Source organism: Oncorhynchus kisutch, linkage group LG9 (assembly GCF_002021735.2).
Source record: "Oncorhynchus kisutch isolate 150728-3 linkage group LG9, Okis_V2, whole genome shotgun sequence".
In the NCBI taxonomy this organism is placed as follows: domain Eukaryota; kingdom Metazoa; phylum Chordata; class Actinopteri; order Salmoniformes; family Salmonidae; genus Oncorhynchus; species Oncorhynchus kisutch.
The window spans coordinates 28,179,312-28,201,001 of record NC_034182.2 but is presented as its reverse complement, the minus strand read 5'-3'; the positions used below and the strand labels follow the sequence as shown (position 1 = coordinate 28,201,001).

Sequence of the window (21,690 nt, the reverse complement as noted above, 5' to 3'; positions counted from 1 at the left end):
ACGGTTTCAGTTTGTGAGTGTGTGATATGGGGGTATAGAAACGGTTTCAGTTTGTGAGTGTGTGATATGGGGGTATAGAAACGGTTTCAGTTTGTGAGTGTGTGATATGGGGGTATAGAAACGGTTTCAGTTTGTGAGTGTGTGATATGGGGGTATAGAAACGGTTTCAGTTTGTGAGTGTGTGATATGGGGGTATAGAAACGTTTTTTTTTAGACATTTATAAAGAGAACATTTTATATAGCAGCTTTGTTGACATTGCCATGTTGATCTGAGCCTTGCTTTTGGCTGTCGCAGATACACCCCCCCCCCCCACTTCACTCGCTATTTTCGTCTACAGTCGACTTCGCTCGACTTACCGCTTAAACACACCCAGCATATCTAGGTCCACTGAATGACTTTACACAGAAACGGAAATTAACTCGGGTATTTTAATTTTCCGCAAGAAACACATCTCTTGTACCTCACGTGGTCAATAGACCCCCCCCCCCCCCCCCCCCCCAAAAAAAAAACATGATATACAGAGAAACAACATCACATCCAAAATTATAAAGACAAGTACAAGAGCACATAACAGTTTTACCCTGTGCTTCAAACTTATCCCTCCTTTTCTTTCTGTCACAACAGCACATTGAGGAGGATCGACAGAAAGCAACACAGCTATTAAAGTTGCATTGTTTTTGTTCAACGGTAGTTGTGGGAAACCGAGCCTTACAGTCGAGTCAACGAGACAAGAATTGTGTCGGGTGGCTCCGCTAGACTACGGTTAGCCAAATGAAATGAGGAAATAAGTCATTCAATGGGAGGTTATTACTGTATCAGCCGTCATTATTAGGCTGTACATCTTCGATCTCCTTCAACAAGTGTCTCATGTAGCCACTAAGCCGGAGTGTTCTCCTCTGGAGGCCAAACACAAAGACATTACTGTTGGACCGGAGGCGCTACTAAAGTAATCACCAGCTGAGCAATGACCTAACGCAGAGCAGGTGGCCAGCAAATGTGTGTGTGTGTGTTTGTCTGTGTAGGCGTGTGTGTGTGTGTGTGTGACAACAACAAAAAAGAAAGGAAAACAGCGTAACAACAGCATACAAAAGAAACAGCTGTAAGGTCAAGTTTTAAAGTCTGTGCTGCGGCGTTTGAGTTTCTCCGGGTTGTTAGATGCCATGTGAGAGAAGTCCCTGAAGATGTCCTGGTACGTTTCATCACCTTAGAAAAACAAGACATAAGATGACAATTCAGGAAAAGAGGATTTAGACATTTACAATTTGCCGACTTTAGGCTACTCCTATAAAACACGCATGCATACACCCGGACGCACGCGCACACACACTGTTTACCTGTAGCGCTGTAAGGAGGTGGCATCAAGGGACACACTGTGCAAGCAGCGCAGAGCAGGCAGTCGCCTCATTGGACGAACACAAAGGCTCACAAAACAACAACGAGAAAGCACTGCACATCAGAGACTGACAAGACAAATGAAGCATTTCCGAGTATAGACATTACATGAGCCTCACAACCTCAGTCCTCCAGAGCCAGACAAATTATTTGAGTTAGGATACTTCAAACCAGGATTTGAAATAGGGAGTTATTGTGACAGTACTGGAGTAAATAACTTGGAACACACTTGGCAGACAGTTTGGCTATGGAGGAATGGATGGTCCACCCTCTTTCGCATACAACACCGCAAAAATTATTACAGCTCTACCCATTGAGAGTCCACTGTTCCAGCCCAAATTGGTTGCATCAGCTAGGCCTACTGGCTAGCTGATGGGCTCAGACCAGTGGTTCCCAAATGTTTAATCATGGTGCATTGTTCATTGTCCAGATAGACACAAACATGATTACAACAGCCACGACCCAGGCTTGACCAGCAGCCTAAGACTGGCCACAACAATAACCCACAAGTGGGCCCTGAGCCACTGTTTGGAAAACACTGAACTACAATAGACAGAGTGGCTCATTACTTTCTATACATCTTCATGTTCTCAGCACCAAGTTCTAATTCTCAAACAAAAGTCACGCTTAAATGGTGGCAGTGTGCATTTGAAACCGGTCAAACACAATAGTAACCACTTAGGTGTGACCACAGAACCCGTTTGAAAAGGTTAAAGCAAGCCTGGGGGAACATACAGTTGTATAATGGAAAAACCCTCAAGTGAAAATACCATTGGTTGTTGGACTTATGCAAGGTGCATAAAATGTACACGATGAGACAACACTAACAATCAGATTCATTCTTTTTCAAGCAGCATCCTGTGCTATCATACAATACATTCACACATAAGTCCATATAGAACTCTACACTTATATATAGGTGTATAAATACATGTTAAACATGGCCAATGCCCAGTGCAATCATACACTGATCTACATTGAGCTTATTTGGGCTGTAAAGTGCAGGATGACTAACGGCATTCATTCATTCTACATCAAAGTGCAACGTGGACTCTCTCGTGGTGTGCATACATAAACACTCCCTTTAAACGTCCCTCCTTCCTCTTCTATGGAATGTTCTCTCCTTTTCCCAGTTTTTCCCTTTAGTATTATATTCCCAAAATGGTTGCCTCTTCCAACATACAGAAATACTACAGTATAGCCTCTTGTCCATACATTTACCCTGTATTCGAGTTATCCCTCTACTCAAACTGCATTCACTCTACTCCCTCTTTGGAGATACAGCAAATGGTCCCTACCCAGTAATCCAGTTAACAACTCTCAGTTCCAGGAACGTTCCCCATATAAGTTACAAGAACGTTCCCCCTAACCTCTTATTTGTCCAGATTTCTTCTGACAGCACTCTAGGAAGGGTCCAGCAATGATTCCAGAAAGCAATCAAAACATAACTTCAACATCATGCTTGACTTTAATGTTAAACAAAAAATCTAATCTATTTGAATGTTACCTCACAACTTACTGGGAACTGTTAGACGAGTAGCCTACGCACCTCAGAGGTACCCCTCCTCCCTATCTGTTCTCTCCTCAATTACGATGCCAGTCCACCTCTCTCTACTCATTCTGCCCCCCTAGTGCCCATCCACTCAGTTGGTTCTTCAAGGCCTGAAGTCCCTTCCTGGTTTGGCCCATCCCACTCCCTGTCCCGCCCACACCCTGTCCCCCCGAGTGACCTGATTGGCCAAAGGCTCCATCCATCTCCCGCATCTCCTTGTTCATCTTGGCAATTCGCAGCCTGTCAGGAGAAAGCAGAGTCGTGAGAAAATCAATCAACCCTTCTAGTGTCAACAAATCAACTGAAGTTTATACTCACAGGGTGACAATGTCAGCGTTGGCTGTCTCCACGGCGATAGTAATGGGGTCTTTCTGGTTGTTGTCTCTGGCGTTGTAGTCCGCCCCTCGCTTCAGGAACAGACACACAAGCCTAGGAGATGGGGACCAGGTTAGTGCGTGTGTGTGTGTGCGTGCGTATGTGTGCGCATGTGTGTGTCCATCCCACCCAGTGTGTCCCAGTATAGTGGCGTGGTGTAGAGGTCCTCTCCTGTTGCTGTCTGCTGTGTTGACATTGGCACCGTTCTGTAGCAGGAACTCACACGCTGCCAAGGAGTTCTGGAGAGACGGGTCAGAGGGCATGTGAGCATATACGCACAAACCGATACATTCACACAAACCTGCTTGCGCTCTTATCAACACTCGCTCTCTCTCTCCTCACCGCGGTGACGGCCTGTAGGAGTGGGGTGCTGGACTCCTCGGCTGTGTTGACCCAGTTGACGTCAGCTCCGTGGGCCAGGGCGTCGGCCATGACAGGGAAATGCTGCAGCGCTGCAGACCGATATAACAACGCCCCGGGATGAAGACCAGACAGGTCCTCCTCTTCGTCATCTTCATCATCTGTGGAGGGATGACAGGGGGTTTAGTGCGTGTGTGTGTGTGTGTGGGGTGGGCCGTCTCTGTGTGTGTTTGTGTCACCTTTGTGAATGCCCGTATTGTTCTCTTGGACAAGGTCACTCTGATTGAGCCCTGAGGGGAGAGAGAGAGCGTCACATGATATTCCTTCAGTATAGCAACAGGCCACAAGATGACAGGTTTATCCTGCTGACTATAACAATACACACACGGCAACAATGTACCAAGCTTACCGCTTTTTACTGTGTCACCAGGTTTATGGATGATGTGTGTGTGTGTGTATGAGTTTAGGTGCAGCGAGGCTCAACATTGTGTGAATATTTGACATAAATTCCTTCCTAGCTTGATAAGTTGTGGAATTTCTGTCGTTGGTATCTATCCTCTTATCTACCCCTTGGACAGACACAAATAACCCACAGCACCTGCATCGCTTACATTCCTGACCTGAACACAGATTTGTACTGGATCAGGAATTATATCACTTCAACACCTACCAGTCCATCAGCAGACAGCGAAAAGAACAACAACATCTCTTTTATAGGAAGCAGAAATGCTATTGATTTGAATAACTGATCAGTTGTAATGTAATGCTTAACAAGGCCAGCCTGGTACAGGTCTGCTCGGTTTGGCCCTATAGTGCGAATCAGATGAGCTTGTATGTCCTGTCCAGTACCTGCGAGTCGTGGCAGGGTGGCCCGGGTGGGTTTTGGTTTGAGTGGGGGTCGTGACCCGGCTGGCCTCTCCTGGGTGTTAGCCCTGTTCCTCCGGGCGCTGGAGCGCCGCAGGGGAGCTTTACGTCCCGTCTCCGGGAGCTTCTGGATGAACTTCTTCTCCACGTACTTAGAACGAATCCACGACTCCTTATCACCCCTGAGAGAGCAATAGAGAGAGAGAGAAAGATGGAGAAAGAGAGGGGGATAGAGAGATGGAGAACGAGAGAGATGGGATAGATATAAAAAAAGGAAGGCAAGAGAGTGTCAGATCATTAATGCAATTTGAGTAAAACAATATATCAAATCAAATGAATTTCATATACAGTAATGCACATTAACAAACCATCATATTATAACACAGCAATTCAGTTCAATTCAATTTGACCAGCCAGCCCTCCCTGTGTGTATTACAACATGGTTGACTGCATTCTACTTTACATCCAGAACACATACACAAAGCCATGCAGTTGCACAGCACATTTCTGGGGGACAGTTTGGTTACGACACAAACCACAGTCATTGTCATGTTACGGCACAAACCACAGCCGTCGTCATGTACCTGTGTCACTTCCTGTCTGGGGTGCAGCAGAAGAGAGGAAAAGAGGAAGTCAGATACAGTGCCTTCGGAAAGTGTTCAGACCCCTTAACTTTTCCAGATTTTGTTACTGCCTTATTCTAAAATAGATTTAACAGATGGGGGGGACTATCTACACTCAATACCCCATAATGACAAAGCAAAAACAGGCTTTTAGAAATTTTGCCAAATTTAACAAATAAATACTGAAATATCACATTTACATAAGTATTCAGACCCTTTACTCAGTACTTTGTTGAAGCACCTTAGGCACCGGTTACAGCCTTGAGTCTTCTTGGGTATGACGCTACAAGCTTGGCACACCTGTATTTGGTGAGTTTGTCCCATTCTTCTCTGCAGATCCTCTCAAGCTCTGTCAGGTTGGATGGGGAGCGTCGCTGCACAGCTATTTTTAAGTTTCTCCAGAAATGTTCGAAACGTGTCCTGAAGCCACTCCTGCATTGTCTTGGCTGTGTGCATATGGTCCTTGTCCTGTTGGAAGGTGAACCTTCGCCCCAGTCTGAGGACCTGATCACTTTGGAGCAGGTTTTCATCAAGGATCTCTCTGTGCTTTGCTCCGTTCATCTTTGCCTCAATCCTGACTAGTCTCAAAGTCTGTGCCGCTGAAAAACATCCCCACAGCATGATGCTGCCACCACCATGCTTCACCGTAGGGATGGTGCCAGGTTTCCCCCAGATGGGACACTTGGCATTCAGGCCAAAGAGTTTAATCTTGGTTTCATCAGACCAGAGAATCTTGTTTCTCATGGTCTGGGAGTCCTTTAGGTGCCTTTTGGCAAACTCCAAGTGGGCTGCATGTGCCTTTTACTGAAGAGTGGCTTCTGTCTGGCCACTATACCATAAAGGCCTGATATGTGGACTGCTGCAGAGATTGTTGTACTTCTGGAAGGTTCTCCCAGCTCCACAGAGGGACACTGTCAGAGTGACCATTGGGTTCCTGGTCACCTCCCTGACAAAGACCCTTCTCCCCTGATTGCTCAGTTTGGCCAGGCAGCCAGCTCTAGGAAGAGTTGGTAGTTCCAAACTTCTTCCATTTAAGAGTGATGGAGACCACTGTGTTCTTGGGAACCTTCAATGCTGTAGAATGTTTTTGGTACCCTTACCCAGATTGGTGTTTCGAGACAATACTGTCTCTGAGCTTTCTGGACAAGTCCTTCAACCTCATGGCTTGGTTTTTGCGCTGACAGGCACTGTCAACTGTGGAAGCTTATATAGACAGGGCTCCCGAGTGGCGCAATGGCACTGCATCTCAGTGGTAGAGGGGTCACTACAGACCCTGGTTTGATCCCAGGCTGTATCAACCGGCCGTGATTGGGAGTCCTATAGGGCGGCGCACAATTGTTCCAGTGTTGTCCGGGTTAGGGTTTGGCCCGGGATAGGTCATTGTAAATAAGAATATGTTCTTAACTGACTTGCCTAGTTAGATAAAGGTAAAAAAATATATATAATAATTATAAAAGACAGTGTGTGCCTTTCCAAATCATATCCAATCAATTTAATTTATCACAACACTAATCAAGTTGTCGAATCATCTCAAGGATCATCAATGAAATAGGATGCACTTGAGTTCAATTTCGAGTTTCATAGCAAAGGGTCTGAATATTTACATAAATAAGGTCTGTTTTTTATTTGAAAAAATATTTGAAAAATCTAAAAACCCTGTTTTTGCTTTGTCATTCATTATGGGGTATTGTGTGTAGATTGATGAGGAAAACATGTATGTTATCCATTTTAAAATAAGGCTATAACGTAACAAAATGTGGAAAAAGTCAAGGTGTCTGAATACTTTCCTGCACTGTATAATACATAAGTCAGTGCCCGTCCTCACTAACAGCTGAATGGAAGCAAGCAGCAAAGGGGGAACCAACCTCACATTAATACCCATGATTTTGGAATGAGATGTTCGAGTAGCAGGTGTCTACATACTTTTGGTCATGTAGTGTACTTAAAGATAGAATGTTGGCATATTGAGCAAAGAAAAAGTATAGTTTACATTTTAGCAGTATGCATTTGAAGTGTAATTAGGAAAACTTGTAAAACATCTCCCTGCAGTTTCATGTTAATGACATCAGAAGGAGATGAAAGGGGGATTCTTATACCTGGGGATTCAACACAACTTTTTATAATGTTTTGAAAGTTGCAGATAGAAATGTAAAGAACAGAACTACTCCACAGTATATAGACAATACAGAATCTTGTCTGGTCTACACAATATATTTCTATCTGTACGTTCTGTTCCATTATCCTTCATAAACCTGCAATGAAATCACACGGCAACGCTATTACATCTTGACTGTCTATGTGAGATTAATAAAAAGTGATGACTCTGTGATGAAAATGAGAGTGGGGAGTGAGATACCTTGGACTGGACGGGTGGGGTTTCTTGATGGTGATCTCATCAATTCGCCCCTCGTAGATCCTGTTGATGGCTGTGTTTCCCAACTCACACATCAACTACAGGACAGCAAGGCAGGGAGGATAAACACACACGTCAGTTGTGCTTTTATTGAATAAAGAAAGTATATATATATTTCTACATAGAGTTTCAATGCATGTACAGTCATGGTCAAAAGTTTTGAGAATGACACAAATATACATTTTCAAAGTCTGCTGCCTCAGTTTGTATGATGGCAATTTGCATATACTCCAGAATGTTATGAAGAGTGATCAGATGAATTGCAAAGTCCCTCTTTGCCATGCAAATGTACTGAATCCCCTAAAAACATTTCCACTGCATTTCAGCCCTGCCACAAAAGGACCAGCTGACATCATGTCAGTGATTCTCTCGTTAACACAGGTGTGAGTGTTGACGAGGACAAGGCTGGAGATCAATCTGTCATGCTGATTGAGTTCGAATAACAAACTGGAAGCTTCAAAAGGAGGGCGGTTAAATTCTTGTGAAGAAGGCTTCAGGGTGCCCAAGAAAGTCCAGCAAGCGCCAGGACCGTCTCCTAAAGTTGATTCAGCTGCGGGATCGGGGCACCACCAGTACAGAGCTTGCTCAGGAATGGCAGCAGGCAGGTGTGAGTGCATCTGAATGCACAGTAAGTCAAAAACTTTTGGGAGGATGGCCTGGTGTCAAGAAGGGCAGCAAAGAAGTCCCTTCTCTCCAGGAAAAACTTCAGGGACAGACTAATATTCTGGAAAAGGTACAGGGATTAGACTGTTTAGGACCGGAGTAAAGTCATTTTCTCTGATGAATCCCCTTTCCGATTGTTTGCTACATCCGGAAAAAATAAAACCACACAAATTCTGACAAACTCCAAGCATTGATTATGCAAGAAAGGGCTGCCATCAGTCCTGTGGCCCAGAAGTTAATTGACAGCATGCCAGGGCGGATTGCAGAGGTCTTGAAAAAGAAGGGTCAACACTGCAAATATTGACTCTTTGCATCAACTTCATGCAATTGTCAATAAAAGCATTTGACACTTGTGAAATGCTTGTAATTATACTTCAGTATTCCATAGTAACATCTGACAAAAATATCTAAAGACACTTTGTGGAAATTAATATTTGTGTCATTCTCAAAATGTTTGGCCACGACTGTACAGTAACCCCCCTTGACATTAGTCTAGTAATGCTACATTATTGAGATGCATCCAAAGGTAGCGTAGTGGATGTATTCTTACCCGGACCAGCTCTGGTTCCCAGGAGTCCAGGGTGAGGGAGCGTACTTTGGAGAAATGGACACCCAGACTCCTGTCAGAAGGATAGAAGGTAGTTACATTTTAGTTTGTGTGTGTGTGTTTGCTTGAGTGTGTGTGTGTGTACCTGTGTATCCCCGAGCAGACGATGCAGAGGGTGATCCCCAGGTTGATAGAGGCCCAGTCTGGACCGGGCTCTCCACAGTCGCAGCACTGCATGTTCCCCGGAATAGCCTGGACCTCCTCCAGAGCCTCGCGGCCCCCTGTCTTCTCCTGCTCCCCACACAGCCCTCCTCCTCCTGGGCTGCCTCCCGACACAGAGCTGCAATGCTCCCTCTATGTGAGAGAAAGAGCGAGAGATGTACACACACAAACAAACTTTGTGTAGACAATGACCTACAAACCTGCTTCTGAAACACATTTGTTCACAATGAATAACATTTGTATGTTTTCTCACGGGACAGTGTGGGTCTTCTCTGCGTTCCTGGAAGGCTGAAGCAATGCTGTTCTGGACAGCACTGATCCAGCCCTGCTGCTGGTGCTCGGAGTCTGCCTGTAACAGACAGCTCCTACACACACACACAAAATCTCTATGTTAACACTAAACGAATACCCTAAACAAATATCGAAAGCAACATCAACACACACACTACTCTCCCTGTATAAACCACACACACACACACACACACACACACACACACACACACACACACACACACACACACACACACACACACACACACACACACACACACACACACACACACACACACACACACACACACACAGCTGTAGACTCACTTGGATGGAGAGACCACCTCGAAGCAGAATCGTCTCTCGTTGTCAACGCAGACCTTCACTGTACAAAGACGCAGATCCTCAATCACTACTGTGGGCTGATCCTGAGAGAAAGAAGGACACGGTCAGGCTGTGTGTGTGTGTGTGTGTGTGGGTGGGTGTGTGTGAACGTCATTAACGTTGTCTCTGCATGGATTGCTATAAAAAAATGCATTGAAAAGTAAAGCAGTGTCTTTCAAAAATGCACCTTGAATTTCTTCTGATAGACCAGTTGATTTTTCTGAATGGAGAACCAGCGCCTACCGTCGTGAGACAGGAGATCAAAAGGAGATGAGAATAAATAATGCAATCATTAGATATATCATGATTCTACCCATCACCTTCCTAGCAGTGGAGGCTGCTGAGGGGAGGCCGGCTCATATTAATGCCTAGAATAGAGTCAATAGAATGGTATCAAACGTGGTTCTATGTGGTTGACACCTTTCCAGCCCTTTCTATAAGCCGTCCCCCCCCTCAGCAGCCTCCTCTGCTTCCTAGGCTATAGCCTTTAAATATCAGAGAGAGAGAACAACATGCAGTAGAGAGAATATGTGGTGGTGTAACATACCTGCTCCAGGTCTTGAAGGCATTGCTAGCTCTCTTATACAGGTAGCCCTCCATGGCAATACCGTTGGTGGCATCAGCACAGAAATCCATTAAGGAGTTATCATAGGACACATCCTGCCAACACAACATAAACATTACTGTAGGGAAAGGGAAGGGATGTTAGTAAATATCATTGTCATGCAGTGATGCCAGTAGACTACCGAGCTATGTCGAAAAGGAAGTGACAACGTCATCAGGTGTGACTAGCTGTATCTTCACAGGTTGGAGACTTCTAGCACAGATAGGATATGTTCTGAACAAAGTGAACTACATTTTGTAGACTTACCCTTTGCAAAAACAAAATTACATTGTTAGATGGATTGCAAAGGAGAATTGCCCACACTCATTTCACAGAGGTGGCATTCCCGAAGGGAAATATGCAGATGCATGCTAGAACGCACCAATTGGATCGCACTAGCTTGTCTTTGGTTCTGCCCTCATTTGTTCCCATTGGAAACGACAGGTTGTGGTCTGTCTTGGTTTAGTTACAAAACACATTTGCTTCTAGTGTAATAACACGGCAGCCAACTTGGTGGCCTGTGTTTAGTTTGGATCCAGCAGTGTTCACCTTTTTCTTAATGGCCTCGTGTCTCTGTTCCATGTCTCTCTTCTCCCTGGCAGAATTCAACACTAGTTGAGTGTGCTGTGTATGAGATTAAAAAAAGAGAGAGAGTCGGGCACAAAAAATGTGATTTAAAAAAAAACACAGAATACAATATGTTTCAAATGATGCACATTATCCTGTATCACACACGGCAGTGCAGCATGATATGCCAGTTCAGCCAGGGAACAAAATATAGAGAATAATGTACACAGTATACTGGAACAGTGTATGTTTTTTTTGTAGTTTTAGAGATTCATGTAGAAACTGTTGAGGAAAATCAGGCTAGGAGATTAAGGACTTCTGGCTTGGACAGCTTTTAGCTAGATGTCAGGGAGTCCATCACTACAGACTTCGTCCTCTTGGTGAAACAGGAAGGAGGAAGTGCTGAACCTGTCCCAAATCCCTGTTTCTGCATGGAGGATCGAGGAAAAACCTCAAGCAGCTTCCTATAGTAGCTTTAGTTTCTTCCTCTCTCACTAAGGTTTCAGGACTCCCTAAATCTTTCTCAGATTATTACCAATTACAAATAATCCTGACAGGTATCAGACTGGTGTTTTCTGTAATGACCTTAGTGATCACTGTTTTACAGCCTGTGTTCGTAATGGCTGCTCAGTGAAACGATCTGTCCTGATTTGTCATAGACGCTTGCTAAAAAACTTTAATGAGCAAGCCTTCCTTCATGACCTGGCCTCTGTAAATTGGTAAAGAACCAGCTTGATCCCCTCTGTCAAAGACACTTGGACATTCTTTTTTAATATTTTCAGTGGTATTATTAACAAACATGCCCCCATAAAGATAATGAGAATTAAAAACAGGTTCAGCCCCGGGTTCGACCATGATCTGGCAGAGTTACTCCACCTCAAGAATTCCATTTGGTGAAAGGCTCGGCAAACGCCTAATCTCGTTCAGGCAAATGAGAAATAAGTGCATTCAGGCTATCTGGAAGGCCAAAGTTAGTTACTTTAAGGAGCAGTTCTCTCTCTGTGGGTCTCACCCCAAGACGTTCTAGAAAACGGTTAAAGACCTGATGAATAAACCCTCCTCCTCACAGCTTTCCCTTCATGTTGATGATGTGGTTGTTACTGACAAGGAGCACATGGCTGAGCTCTTTAATCACCACTTCATTAAGTCGAGACTCCTATTTGACTCCGCCATGCCTCTTTGCCCGTCCAACTTTTCCTCATCTCCCACCCCTTTTAATGCAAATAGCCCTGATGATTTTCTCCTGCCCCGCTACGAAGTTTCTCCTTGCAGGCAGTCACTGAGTCTGAGGTACTAAAGGAGCTCCTTACACTTGACCCCCAAAAAACATCTGGGTCATATGATTTAGATTGTAGCCCCTATAATCGCTGAGCATATCTCTAACCTTTTCAGCCTGTCTCTCCTCTCTGGGGAGGTTCCCATTGCTTGGAAGGCAGCCATGGTGTGTATTTTATTTAAAGGGGGAGATCAAGCTGATCCTAACTGTTATTGGCCAATTTCTTGATTCAAAGCAATGTTGTTCTGCTATTTTTATTGACTTGGCCAAAGCTTTTGATCCGGTAGACCATTCCATTCTTGTGGGCCGGTTAAGGAGCATTGGTGTCTCTGAGGGGTCTTTGGCCTGGTTTGCTAACTACCTCTCCCAAAGAGGGCAGTGCATTAAGCCAGAACATCTGCTGTCTCAGCCACTGCCCATCACCAAGGCTCAATCCTAGGCCCAAGGCTCAATCCTAGGCCCCACGCTCTTAATTTACATCAACAACATAGATCAGGCAGAAGGAAGCTATCTCATCCATTTATATGCAGATGATACAGTCTTGTACTCAGCTGGCCCCTCCCCGAATGTTGTGTTACACCCCAGCTGCCAAACTAACCCTAATTCAGATGACCATCCTACCCATGCCAGATTACGGAGACGTAATTTATAGATCGGCAGGTAAGGGTGCTCTTGAGCAAATAGATGTTCTTTACCATTCAGCCATCAGACTTGCCATCAATGCTCCTTATAGGACACATCACTGCACTTTATACTCCTCTGTAAACTGGTCATCTTTGTAAAAAATAATAATAATAAAATTAAAATATATTTATATCAGTCAATCCAGCAGTCTTTAAGCACCTTCTGCAGGTATTATTTTTACATGTTCTTGCCCTCTTGTTCTTTCTCTCTCTCATTCTGCCTCTCACTCTTTTGCCATTTCCTATAACAGCAGGAAGAGTTAAAACAGTCTTTGTGGCCTTAATGCTCCAGTGAAAGGTGACTTGCTTTCCGGTTTCAAGCTTCTCTCTGACGAACCTTCCTGTTAGTTTTAGTCTACTGTTGACTTCAGGCCTAGAGCTCAATGTATGGCAGCTCTTCCAGTTATGCTAAAGTGCAATTCCAGTGTGGCACTAACGTTACTGTTCGACTAGATGAAAACACGCATGCACGTGCTCTCACACACACACACACACACACACACACATGAACGCATGCAAGCACAAACTTTCTCAGTCATGTGAAATGTTTCCTGTTGACGGTGCTCACACGGTTTCCTGTCACGATGAGAGGGACGTCACCTTGTGACTTCCTCATCCCTCTGGAGCTCATTGCTAGGACTCGTGTGCTAATTAATCAATGGAATCGACTATTAGAATAAACCTTTTCCACCGTCCATCTAAGAGATCAATTCATCCCCCTCTTCTCTTCCACTCACTCTCATAAACTATTTTTTACCCCACTCTCTCTCCCTCGCTGTGTTCCCTAATTTCAAAATCTGAACAACGTACTTGAACAGATCTCTTCCTCCGTCTATGAACTTGGTTCCTCCAACACACTTATCTCCCGCCCTCCCTCTCATTCCTTCACATGTTCTTGTTACCTCTTCACTCAGGGTGCGGCGGTAGTCGTCCAGCTCTGAGAGGGACTGGTGACCTTGCTGGAAGAACTGGGACTGGGCATCCATCATAGACACCATCTGACAGAAGAACACAGAGCAAAGCGTTGTCATACAACCAACTACATGCTAAACAATACATGCAAGCATAAAGAGAACTCAACAACTGCTCAAGTAAACAAATGATTAGACACCCACATGTGATCTTAACCATGCAACATTTTACAACACTCCCAACGATAACATGATTTTACAACACTCCCAACCATAACATTTTTTTACAACACTCCCAACGATAACATGACGAAACTCACCGCCATCAGGATGTCGGTCTTCTTCTTGGCCTCGATGACATTGATCTAGGAGAGTTTGTGAACAGGAGGGAACAGAACATGGGTGTGGTTATGACTGCAGCTAGTACGAAACCTCTGGGTATTAATAGTGACCAGCCTGCTACAGGGAAACCCTCAGGCAATGCTGTTATCATTCACCACAGCAAAACACATGTCCCTAAACATAGGTGCCGTTGCATATTTTATGAATTATTTTGTTAGAAATATGGCCTGGTCCTGACGTCTGTTATGTGTAAAAGATCTAGCATTCTGTTTGAGGCCTTTGAGTAGTGTCCATGTTCTCAAAAAGCCAGCCAGCTGTGGAATGAGAAAGACTCCAGTCTAGAACTGATCGTTTCAATACTGGCCTGTAATGAAATTTAAAGCAAACCACTCAAAATCAATTCAAAGTCAAACTAACATGCTGAAAATGCATTTGGGGGAGTCAATTAAAGCATGTTTCTACAGCCATGCCAGTGTGTATGCACAGGCAAACACTCACCCCTCCATCTCCCTCAATCCATCCACCTTGGATGCCCTCACCTGCAGTACGTAGTCGAGGGCTCCGGAGCGGAAGGTCTTGCGGGCGTTGAGGAGGGCATGGCTGGACTCTTCTACCTCGTGCTGTTTTCCCCGGGGGGCCTGAGCGTTCCTCCCCAATGCTGCCTCCAGACTCTCACTACCCCGCTCAAACTCCTTACGCACATCCTTGAACCGACGCACGTCCCTGGGAGAAGGGAAGGGGGAGCGGGAGGGAGGGATAAGACATAACTGAATGCTAGGGAGTGGCCCTTTCAGACCAGAGGTGGGTGGAACTGGATTAGTTGTGAAAGCAGTGTATGGTAGTAGTTTGGGCAAAGAGGACTGAATGAGAAAGGAGTGCCAGACTCACTCACTCTTTCACAAAACTCAGCAACTTCAACTTCACCGACTTCTGTGTGCTTTCAATCACTTCCTATGAGAAAAAGAGAGTGAAAGGAGTGAGAGAGAACGAGAGAGAGAAAGAGACAAGAGAAAGAAAGAGAGAGGCAGAGAAAGAGAGAGACAAAGAAAGAGAGAGAGCTACTCAGACACCTGACATGTAATAGTGGTTGCTACAGTAACTATAGTTGAAAGCTAGCGATGCACAATAGAGGAGTCCAACTCACCCCCTGAGCTTCCAGAATCACTGCCAGCTTCTTGGAGAATTTCTCCAAACACTCCTGGATGAGAAAAGAACATTGAATTAGTCAGTTTAATTTTTTTTTCTATGACTGAAAACAATAGAACGGAACTTTCACTTCCCTTCATAATAATTTACTATGAGTAATATGACCTGTACAGTTAGGTTCCTGCTACAATGATCTCAAATCAGTGCTTAGAGTGTATTAACCAGAATCTCTATAGACTCACCCCCATCATGTTGTCCCCAGAACAGTGGTGGCCCAGCTCTTTGAGCCCTGTGACAAAGCTCTTGCTGGTCTGACAGTAGGCCCTGCCAGCCTCTAGCATGGAGTGGCACTGCTTCACCAGCTACACAACACAACAACAGGTGTCAAGGTACAACACAACATGGATACTACACAATGCTAAATGAGATGACATAGCACTACCAACCAATATGATCACTGTTCAGACACAGAATAGGTTGAGACTGAAAATATTTGGCATGGGTCCCCAGATCCTCAAAAGGTTCTACAGCTGCACCATCGAGAGTATCCTGTCCGGTTGCATCACCGCCTGGTATGGCAACTGCTCGGCATCTGAGCGTAAGGCGCTACAGAGGGTAGTGTGAACGGCCCAGTACATCACTGGGGCCAAGCTTCCTGCCATCCAGGACCTATATAATAGGCGGTGTCAGAGGTAAGCCCATAAAATTGTCAGAGACTGTTTTTTCTGCTACCGCACGGCAAGCAGTACCGGAGCGCCAAGTCTAAGGCTCCTCAACAGCTTCTACCCCCAAGCCATAAGACTGCTGAACAATTCATAAAATCGCCACCGGACAATTTACATTGAACCCCCCAACCCCCCCTCCCTTTTGTACACTGCTGCTACTCGGTGGTTGTTTGTTACCTATGCATGGTCACTTCACCCCCAGCTACATGTACAGATTACCTCAACTGGCCTGTACCCCCACACACTGACTCGTACTGGTGCCCCCTGTATATGGCCTCGTTATTGTGTTACATTTTCTTATTAGTTTTTACTTTAGCCTACTTGGTAAATATTTTCTTCTTCTTGAACTGCACTGTTGGTTAAGGGCTTGTAAGTAAGCATTTCCCAGTAAAGTCTACACTTGCTGTATTCAGCGCATGTGACTAATAAAGTTTGATTCGATTTGACTCTCAAGACTCTGAACTTTGATGACCAAAGTATGCATCTGAAAATGTTATGCGCACCAAACCCTTTAGGGAATTAGGAATATCAATTGATTGAAAGGAGAGTGTGATCAAGTTCCATTTTCGTCTGGTGACAATAGATTGGGGAAGCAGCAGTAAAGTTCATTCCCTACAACGCAGGTAAAACACCACCATGTCTCTCTCAGTTCATAGTCAATATTCAGAGAAAAGGGATGTTCACAAAAACGGACCCAGTCCAACTACTATCTACACTCTACTGTGTGGATGGCTGGGCATGTTTATACTGTAGAAGTGGTGTTATGCTCATATCGAGAGCTTTGATACTCGGAGCATAGTAGCAAAAGGTGGGGAGGTGTGTGTGTGTCTTGTTCTTCAATCCTTGTGGGGGACCTGAAATCCCCAACAGTCCCCACAAGGATAGTAAAACAAGATCATTTCTGCCTTGTGGGGACATTTCCACCATCCCCATGAGGACAAAGGCTTTTTTAAGCTCAGGGGTTAGGTATTGGGGCAGCAAGTAGCCTAGTGGTTAGAGTGTTGGACTAGTAACCAAAAGGTTGCAAGACCGAATCACCGAGCTGACAAGGTAAATATCTGTCCTTCTGCCCCTGAACAAGGCAGTTAACCCACTGTTCCTAGGCCGTCATTGAAAATAAGAATATGTTCTTAACTGACTTTCCTAGTTAAATAAAATGTTTTAAAAAAAAGGCTTAAGGAAAAAAGGATTTAGAATGGAAATCAATTTTAGGTCCCCATGAGGATAGAAAAAGAAGTGTGTATGAGTGTGTGTGTGTGTGTGTTTCACTGTCGCTCACCTTCTCTAATCGCGTTTCCAATTCACAGACATCTCCTTCCACCACTTCAATGGCGGCCCTGGATGAAACATAGACATATACATCGCCACATCACTTAGGCAGAAGGTATTTTCCCATGCATCCACACCCTGCTTGAGCAATACCATACTGGTCTGATTGTTGAACTTGTGGCACAATGTTAGTATATCTACAGTAAAAATGTCTGTGGCTCCAATACATCTTTTGGGCTGTAATATCAGACGTCATGAGAGTTCAAGCAGTACACTCGATGCTTCACATGGGATCTAGTATACATGGTTAAAGCCTGTAAGAAGGCCAGTGGAAGGAGATTGTGGCTGTTGTGACTGTTTGTCTATGAGTCAGTATCTCCTCTCCGCTGTCTGTCTTTCACATCAACAGCCTTACAGTGTGGTTTCCGTTGCCTTCCAACTAAAGACAGAGTGATACTGAGAGAGAAAAAAAAGAGAGAGAAGGAGATGCTGAGAAACAGAGTTACGACAGAGAGAGAGAGAGAGAAATGGAACAGACAGTGCCTGTTTGTCTGCCGGCGGTGAAGTAGAGACAGTGGCTGCAGGTCTTGGGTCGGTCAGCTCAGTATCATTCATATTCAAATCGCCTAGCCCAGCGTGACAGGGGTACCAATACAAACAGGACTGCCAAAGGTTTGGTGGAAAATATAATTGATGAGGTTGGAACAAAGCCTGTGTCATTACACACACACATTGTGTGTGTGTGTGTGTGTGTGTGTGTGTGTGTGTGTGTGTGTGTGTGTGTGTGTTCGCGCCTGTGTTTGTATGGTGATAAAAAGGAATGCATATCTGTGTGTGTGAACGTGCATGAGTAAGTGTGCCTGAGAGAGAGAGCGAGACCAAGTTTCTGCAATGATCCACCCCCAAAAAACACACTTCCTGCCTCCTATTTATCACCTCAGTATCTCTCACCTCCTGTTCCACTCCACAACCCCAGCCCACCCCCATGATTACCTAGCAACAGGAGGCAGTGGTTTGACGTGCTACCCCAGTAGCCTCTATGTCTGTATGTGTACTGTGTAGCCTCTCGCTTTTCCTCTTTCAATGCCTCTTTCCTGAGAAGTCCCTCTCTCTTCAATCCTTCTTTCACTGATATGTCTCTCGGTCTCTTTTCTTCTCTTTCAAAGCCTGTTTTCTCTTAACATCACCCTCTACTCCCTTTCACACTAGCTGCATGTGTGTGTGTGTGTGTGTGTGTGTGTGTGTCTGTCTGAAGGCCTACCTCTTGCACATTCAGTTCAAACTACATCTAAAACCTTCTCCCTCTCGCTGTTCTTGGTCAAACACGAGACCTCACCGCTGCAACTTGCACCACTGACTGCCACAGCAAGTCAAACTTTCCAACACTGTGTGCCTCCCAGATAGACCATGAGCCAAGAAAGAGGGAGGAGAGAGAGAGAGAGCTAGATGGGGAGGAAGGGAGGAGAGAGGAAGAGAGAGAGTTAGGAGCTCTTTCACCACTTACAAGGTTAATGATAAAACAGCAAAGACAAAGAGACAGAGAAAGGGAGAAAGAGAGAGACGTTTATTACCACAGTTACTCCTGATCTCCCAGACAGACAAGGGAGGCAAAACACACCCAATGCAACAAAACTCTTTTATTAGCTACTTTCAAACCCAACACAAAATCCACTTCCCTTTTGGCTTCAAATTGTGTTCCTTTTAGAGTTAAATTTAAAAAAAAAAATATTGACTCTCAAAGAGATTATTAAGCCAAGCAGAACTCCAAGGTTGTTGGTGTGTGGCATTCGCACATTGACTTACAACCTCGGCTTGCAACAATCTTGGTCGCATATGACCTGGAATGTTGATTTGATAGCACCAGTGCACCGAATGGCAAAATGATATTTGTGCCATTGGGCGCAAACACATTTGTTATGTTTGTGTTGTTACATTTGTATCGTATTTGTTTAAACTAACATTTTAAAGTGGAGACCACCAGTGCTACCAATGAAAAGGTTCATTTAGAGCTCTGCTTACAACAATCAACAAAGTTGTATAAATTCACTATTTTATTCCGACACACAAAGCCAACCCCATTAATGAGAAAAGGTAGTGTCTCGTCCCTCATGTTAATGCCCAGACTCATTTCATTCATCGCAGTGACAAATCTGGCCCCAAGCAAGAGGCATGGCCCCAAACCATCTGCAGGACTGACACTTTGTAATTTGACAAGTGCATCCTCTGGTTGTGCTGGTGCAACTAGAATGGTGTGACACACTGCCAATGCTCAGCATCTATTGACATTGCACAGGTAACTTTGAGGCAAAACATTTGTAGCACTACTCTATTTCCTTACTGTTAGGGAGGATGCCTTGTGTGTACATGTAACCGTTTTGAAACTATCTAAATAATTGACTGCAAAAACATACAGTAGGCCTACATAGGCTACCCTTGAATACATCTGTAATTTGCCAGCAGTAAGTAGGCTACATACATTTATGCAGCATTTACTTATTAGCTCTCACTTTACAATGCTAATAATGTGACTGCATGAATAATGCCTGTAGTTTATGTAAACTGTTGCCCCAAGTCATTAAAAAGATTATTCAAGGGTTAATCATGACATACCTGAATCGGGGGGAGTCTTTGAGACACTCTTCAAAATCCAGTTTGACAGTCATCCTTCGGTTTTGACACAAATTACAACAATAACACAACCGCAACTATTTCTATTGATGTTGAATGTGACATGGGAGAGAGTGCTTGAGAAAATAGATGAGCTCCTTTTGGCGACGTTGTCGCCGAACAAGCAATACTCCAAATATAGTATTTACATATTGAACGTATATTGCATTGTTTTTAGGTTTTTCAATAAATAACTTGTGTTCTCTTGAATTCTATTCTTCTCGACATTAAATCATGACATTAGGTATCAGTGAATCGCGCCTTTCTCTTCTTGGAACAACAGGTTATTACGTATTGATTAGAATAAATTAGTAACCAAATAACTGCAATCGATGAATTTATTATAGGTCCGTTTTTCCACTTCGCTCTTGCTCTCGTGCGCGCTTGAGTCAGGAAAATGAAGAAAAAAAATCCCAACAGTTTCTCGACAGTTTAGATTCTTTCACCGTAAAAAATCCAACATCAATAAAATAATTGTAAACATACAGCATTTCCATCGAGGACCCTGGGGTGACTAGACTGGCACACTAACGAAAAAAATATCTCGATCTCTCTCGCTTGATGCCTTGGTCCTCCCCCTCACACTATTTCCGGGTATGCAAGTGTCATTGCACTAACCTAACAGCAAAAAAGACAGTTCAGTGTTGTGGTGGTAGGGAAGTTGTTCAAAAGAAGGAGATATGATTAAATAGGCTAGAAATTGCAATTTTGGAGTTAAAATAAGTCGAATATTAGTCTTACATTCATTCTAAGAGGCACTGATTATAACCATGTGCTTGCATCAATTTTTTGTCGTAAACATAGTTAGCCTAGGCAGCCGATAGTGGGTGGTAATACACTCGTGTCATCCGTCTACCGGCTAAATTAAGTATCCTCTATTCAGGCTGCAAATATATAATTTTACCGGTTAAAAAGCTGCTTAAAACATTCGTGCCGGCGGGAAAAAAAAACAAGAATATGTTTAGGCCTACTGTTTAATAAAGCACAATTTTCGGACAATTTAGCCTGTTGCACAACCTTGGCTGATCACGGTGTGCAACATCCTAAATTGTCAGAAAATCTGAAAATGGTGTTGGAATATTGTGTGTTATTAAAACAGTACACATATTATTCTAGTTTGCTTTATGTATGAGCCGGGCCACAACAGAGAATCCACATCAATCATAGAAGATGTAGCGCCCACTATCGGCTGCCAATGCTAAATTTGCGTATACAACTCAGAAAATACCACATGTCCATATGGCTTTTATGTTGATATCACAACTAGATCACAATTTATGTGGAGGCTGAAGAGCTATAGGAATATATTTGGAGCAAATGTAGGTCTACTTTTAGCTCCCACCAGTGCTCCATTACATAAAACCCAGCTAAAAACAAACGTTTCCACAACTGTGGAGAACATTCAATTAAAAGTCTCATTAAGTCATTACCTAAAGTTTTCATAGGAGTAGGAATATTCCAGTGTTCAGTTTTCTGGGGGTTACGAGATTATTCCATCAACGTCACACCAAACATACACAGAGCATGGTTGCCATGTTCTCAGATAAGAATGTTCTAGACACGATTCATGGAAACATTGCAAGAACATTCCTGTGTCCAATTGACGTTTAAAACAGGACGTTCTGTCATGGTCCCCTGGAGGTTTTGGTTAGGGACACACTCACACAGTGCTTTTAACACACACTTTTTCAATTTACATACAATAACAGTCAAAAGTTTGGACACACCTACTCATTCAAGAGTTTTTCTTAATTTGTACTATTTTCTACATTGTAAAATAATAGTCAAGACATGACAACTATGAAATAACACATATGGAATCAACATGTCTTCA

The 21,690-nt window shown here is 43.9% G+C and overlaps 1 protein-coding gene across 3 annotated transcripts; it reads right to left on the bottom strand.

Annotated features, from left to right (window-relative positions):
* Window positions 1-568: 568 nt before the first annotated feature.
* On the bottom strand, window positions 569-20,433 carry LOC109897023 (arf-GAP with coiled-coil, ANK repeat and PH domain-containing protein 1-like). 3 transcript variants are annotated; one of them, XR_004211055.1, is made up of 23 exons: window positions 19,800-20,410; window positions 17,200-17,257; window positions 15,438-15,557; window positions 15,194-15,247; window positions 14,942-15,000; window positions 14,589-14,772; window positions 14,028-14,072; window positions 13,699-13,794; window positions 10,820-10,894; window positions 10,214-10,326; window positions 9,854-9,905; window positions 9,610-9,710; window positions 9,266-9,377; window positions 8,936-9,144; window positions 8,794-8,863; window positions 7,524-7,618; window positions 4,530-4,726; window positions 3,920-3,970; window positions 3,663-3,841; window positions 3,450-3,559; window positions 3,264-3,374; window positions 1,336-3,185; window positions 569-1,204 (listed from the first exon to the last, which is right to left on the bottom strand). XR_004211055.1 is itself a non-coding variant. In XM_020491514.2 (23 exons), the coding sequence occupies exons 1-23, from the start codon at window positions 19,850-19,852 to the stop codon at window positions 1,107-1,109; spliced, it is 2,304 nt and encodes a 767-aa protein (XP_020347103.1). In that variant the 5' UTR covers window positions 19,853-20,433; the 3' UTR covers window positions 569-1,106. The 3 variants fall into 3 exon arrangements, 1 of the variants encoding a protein (XP_020347103.1); XR_004211056.1 differs by lacking the exon at window positions 19,800-20,410 and adding an exon at window positions 18,451-18,636; XM_020491514.2 differs by having other exon boundaries at window positions 3,124-3,185; window positions 19,800-20,433.
* Between the last annotated feature and the right edge of the window lie 1,257 nt (window positions 20,434-21,690).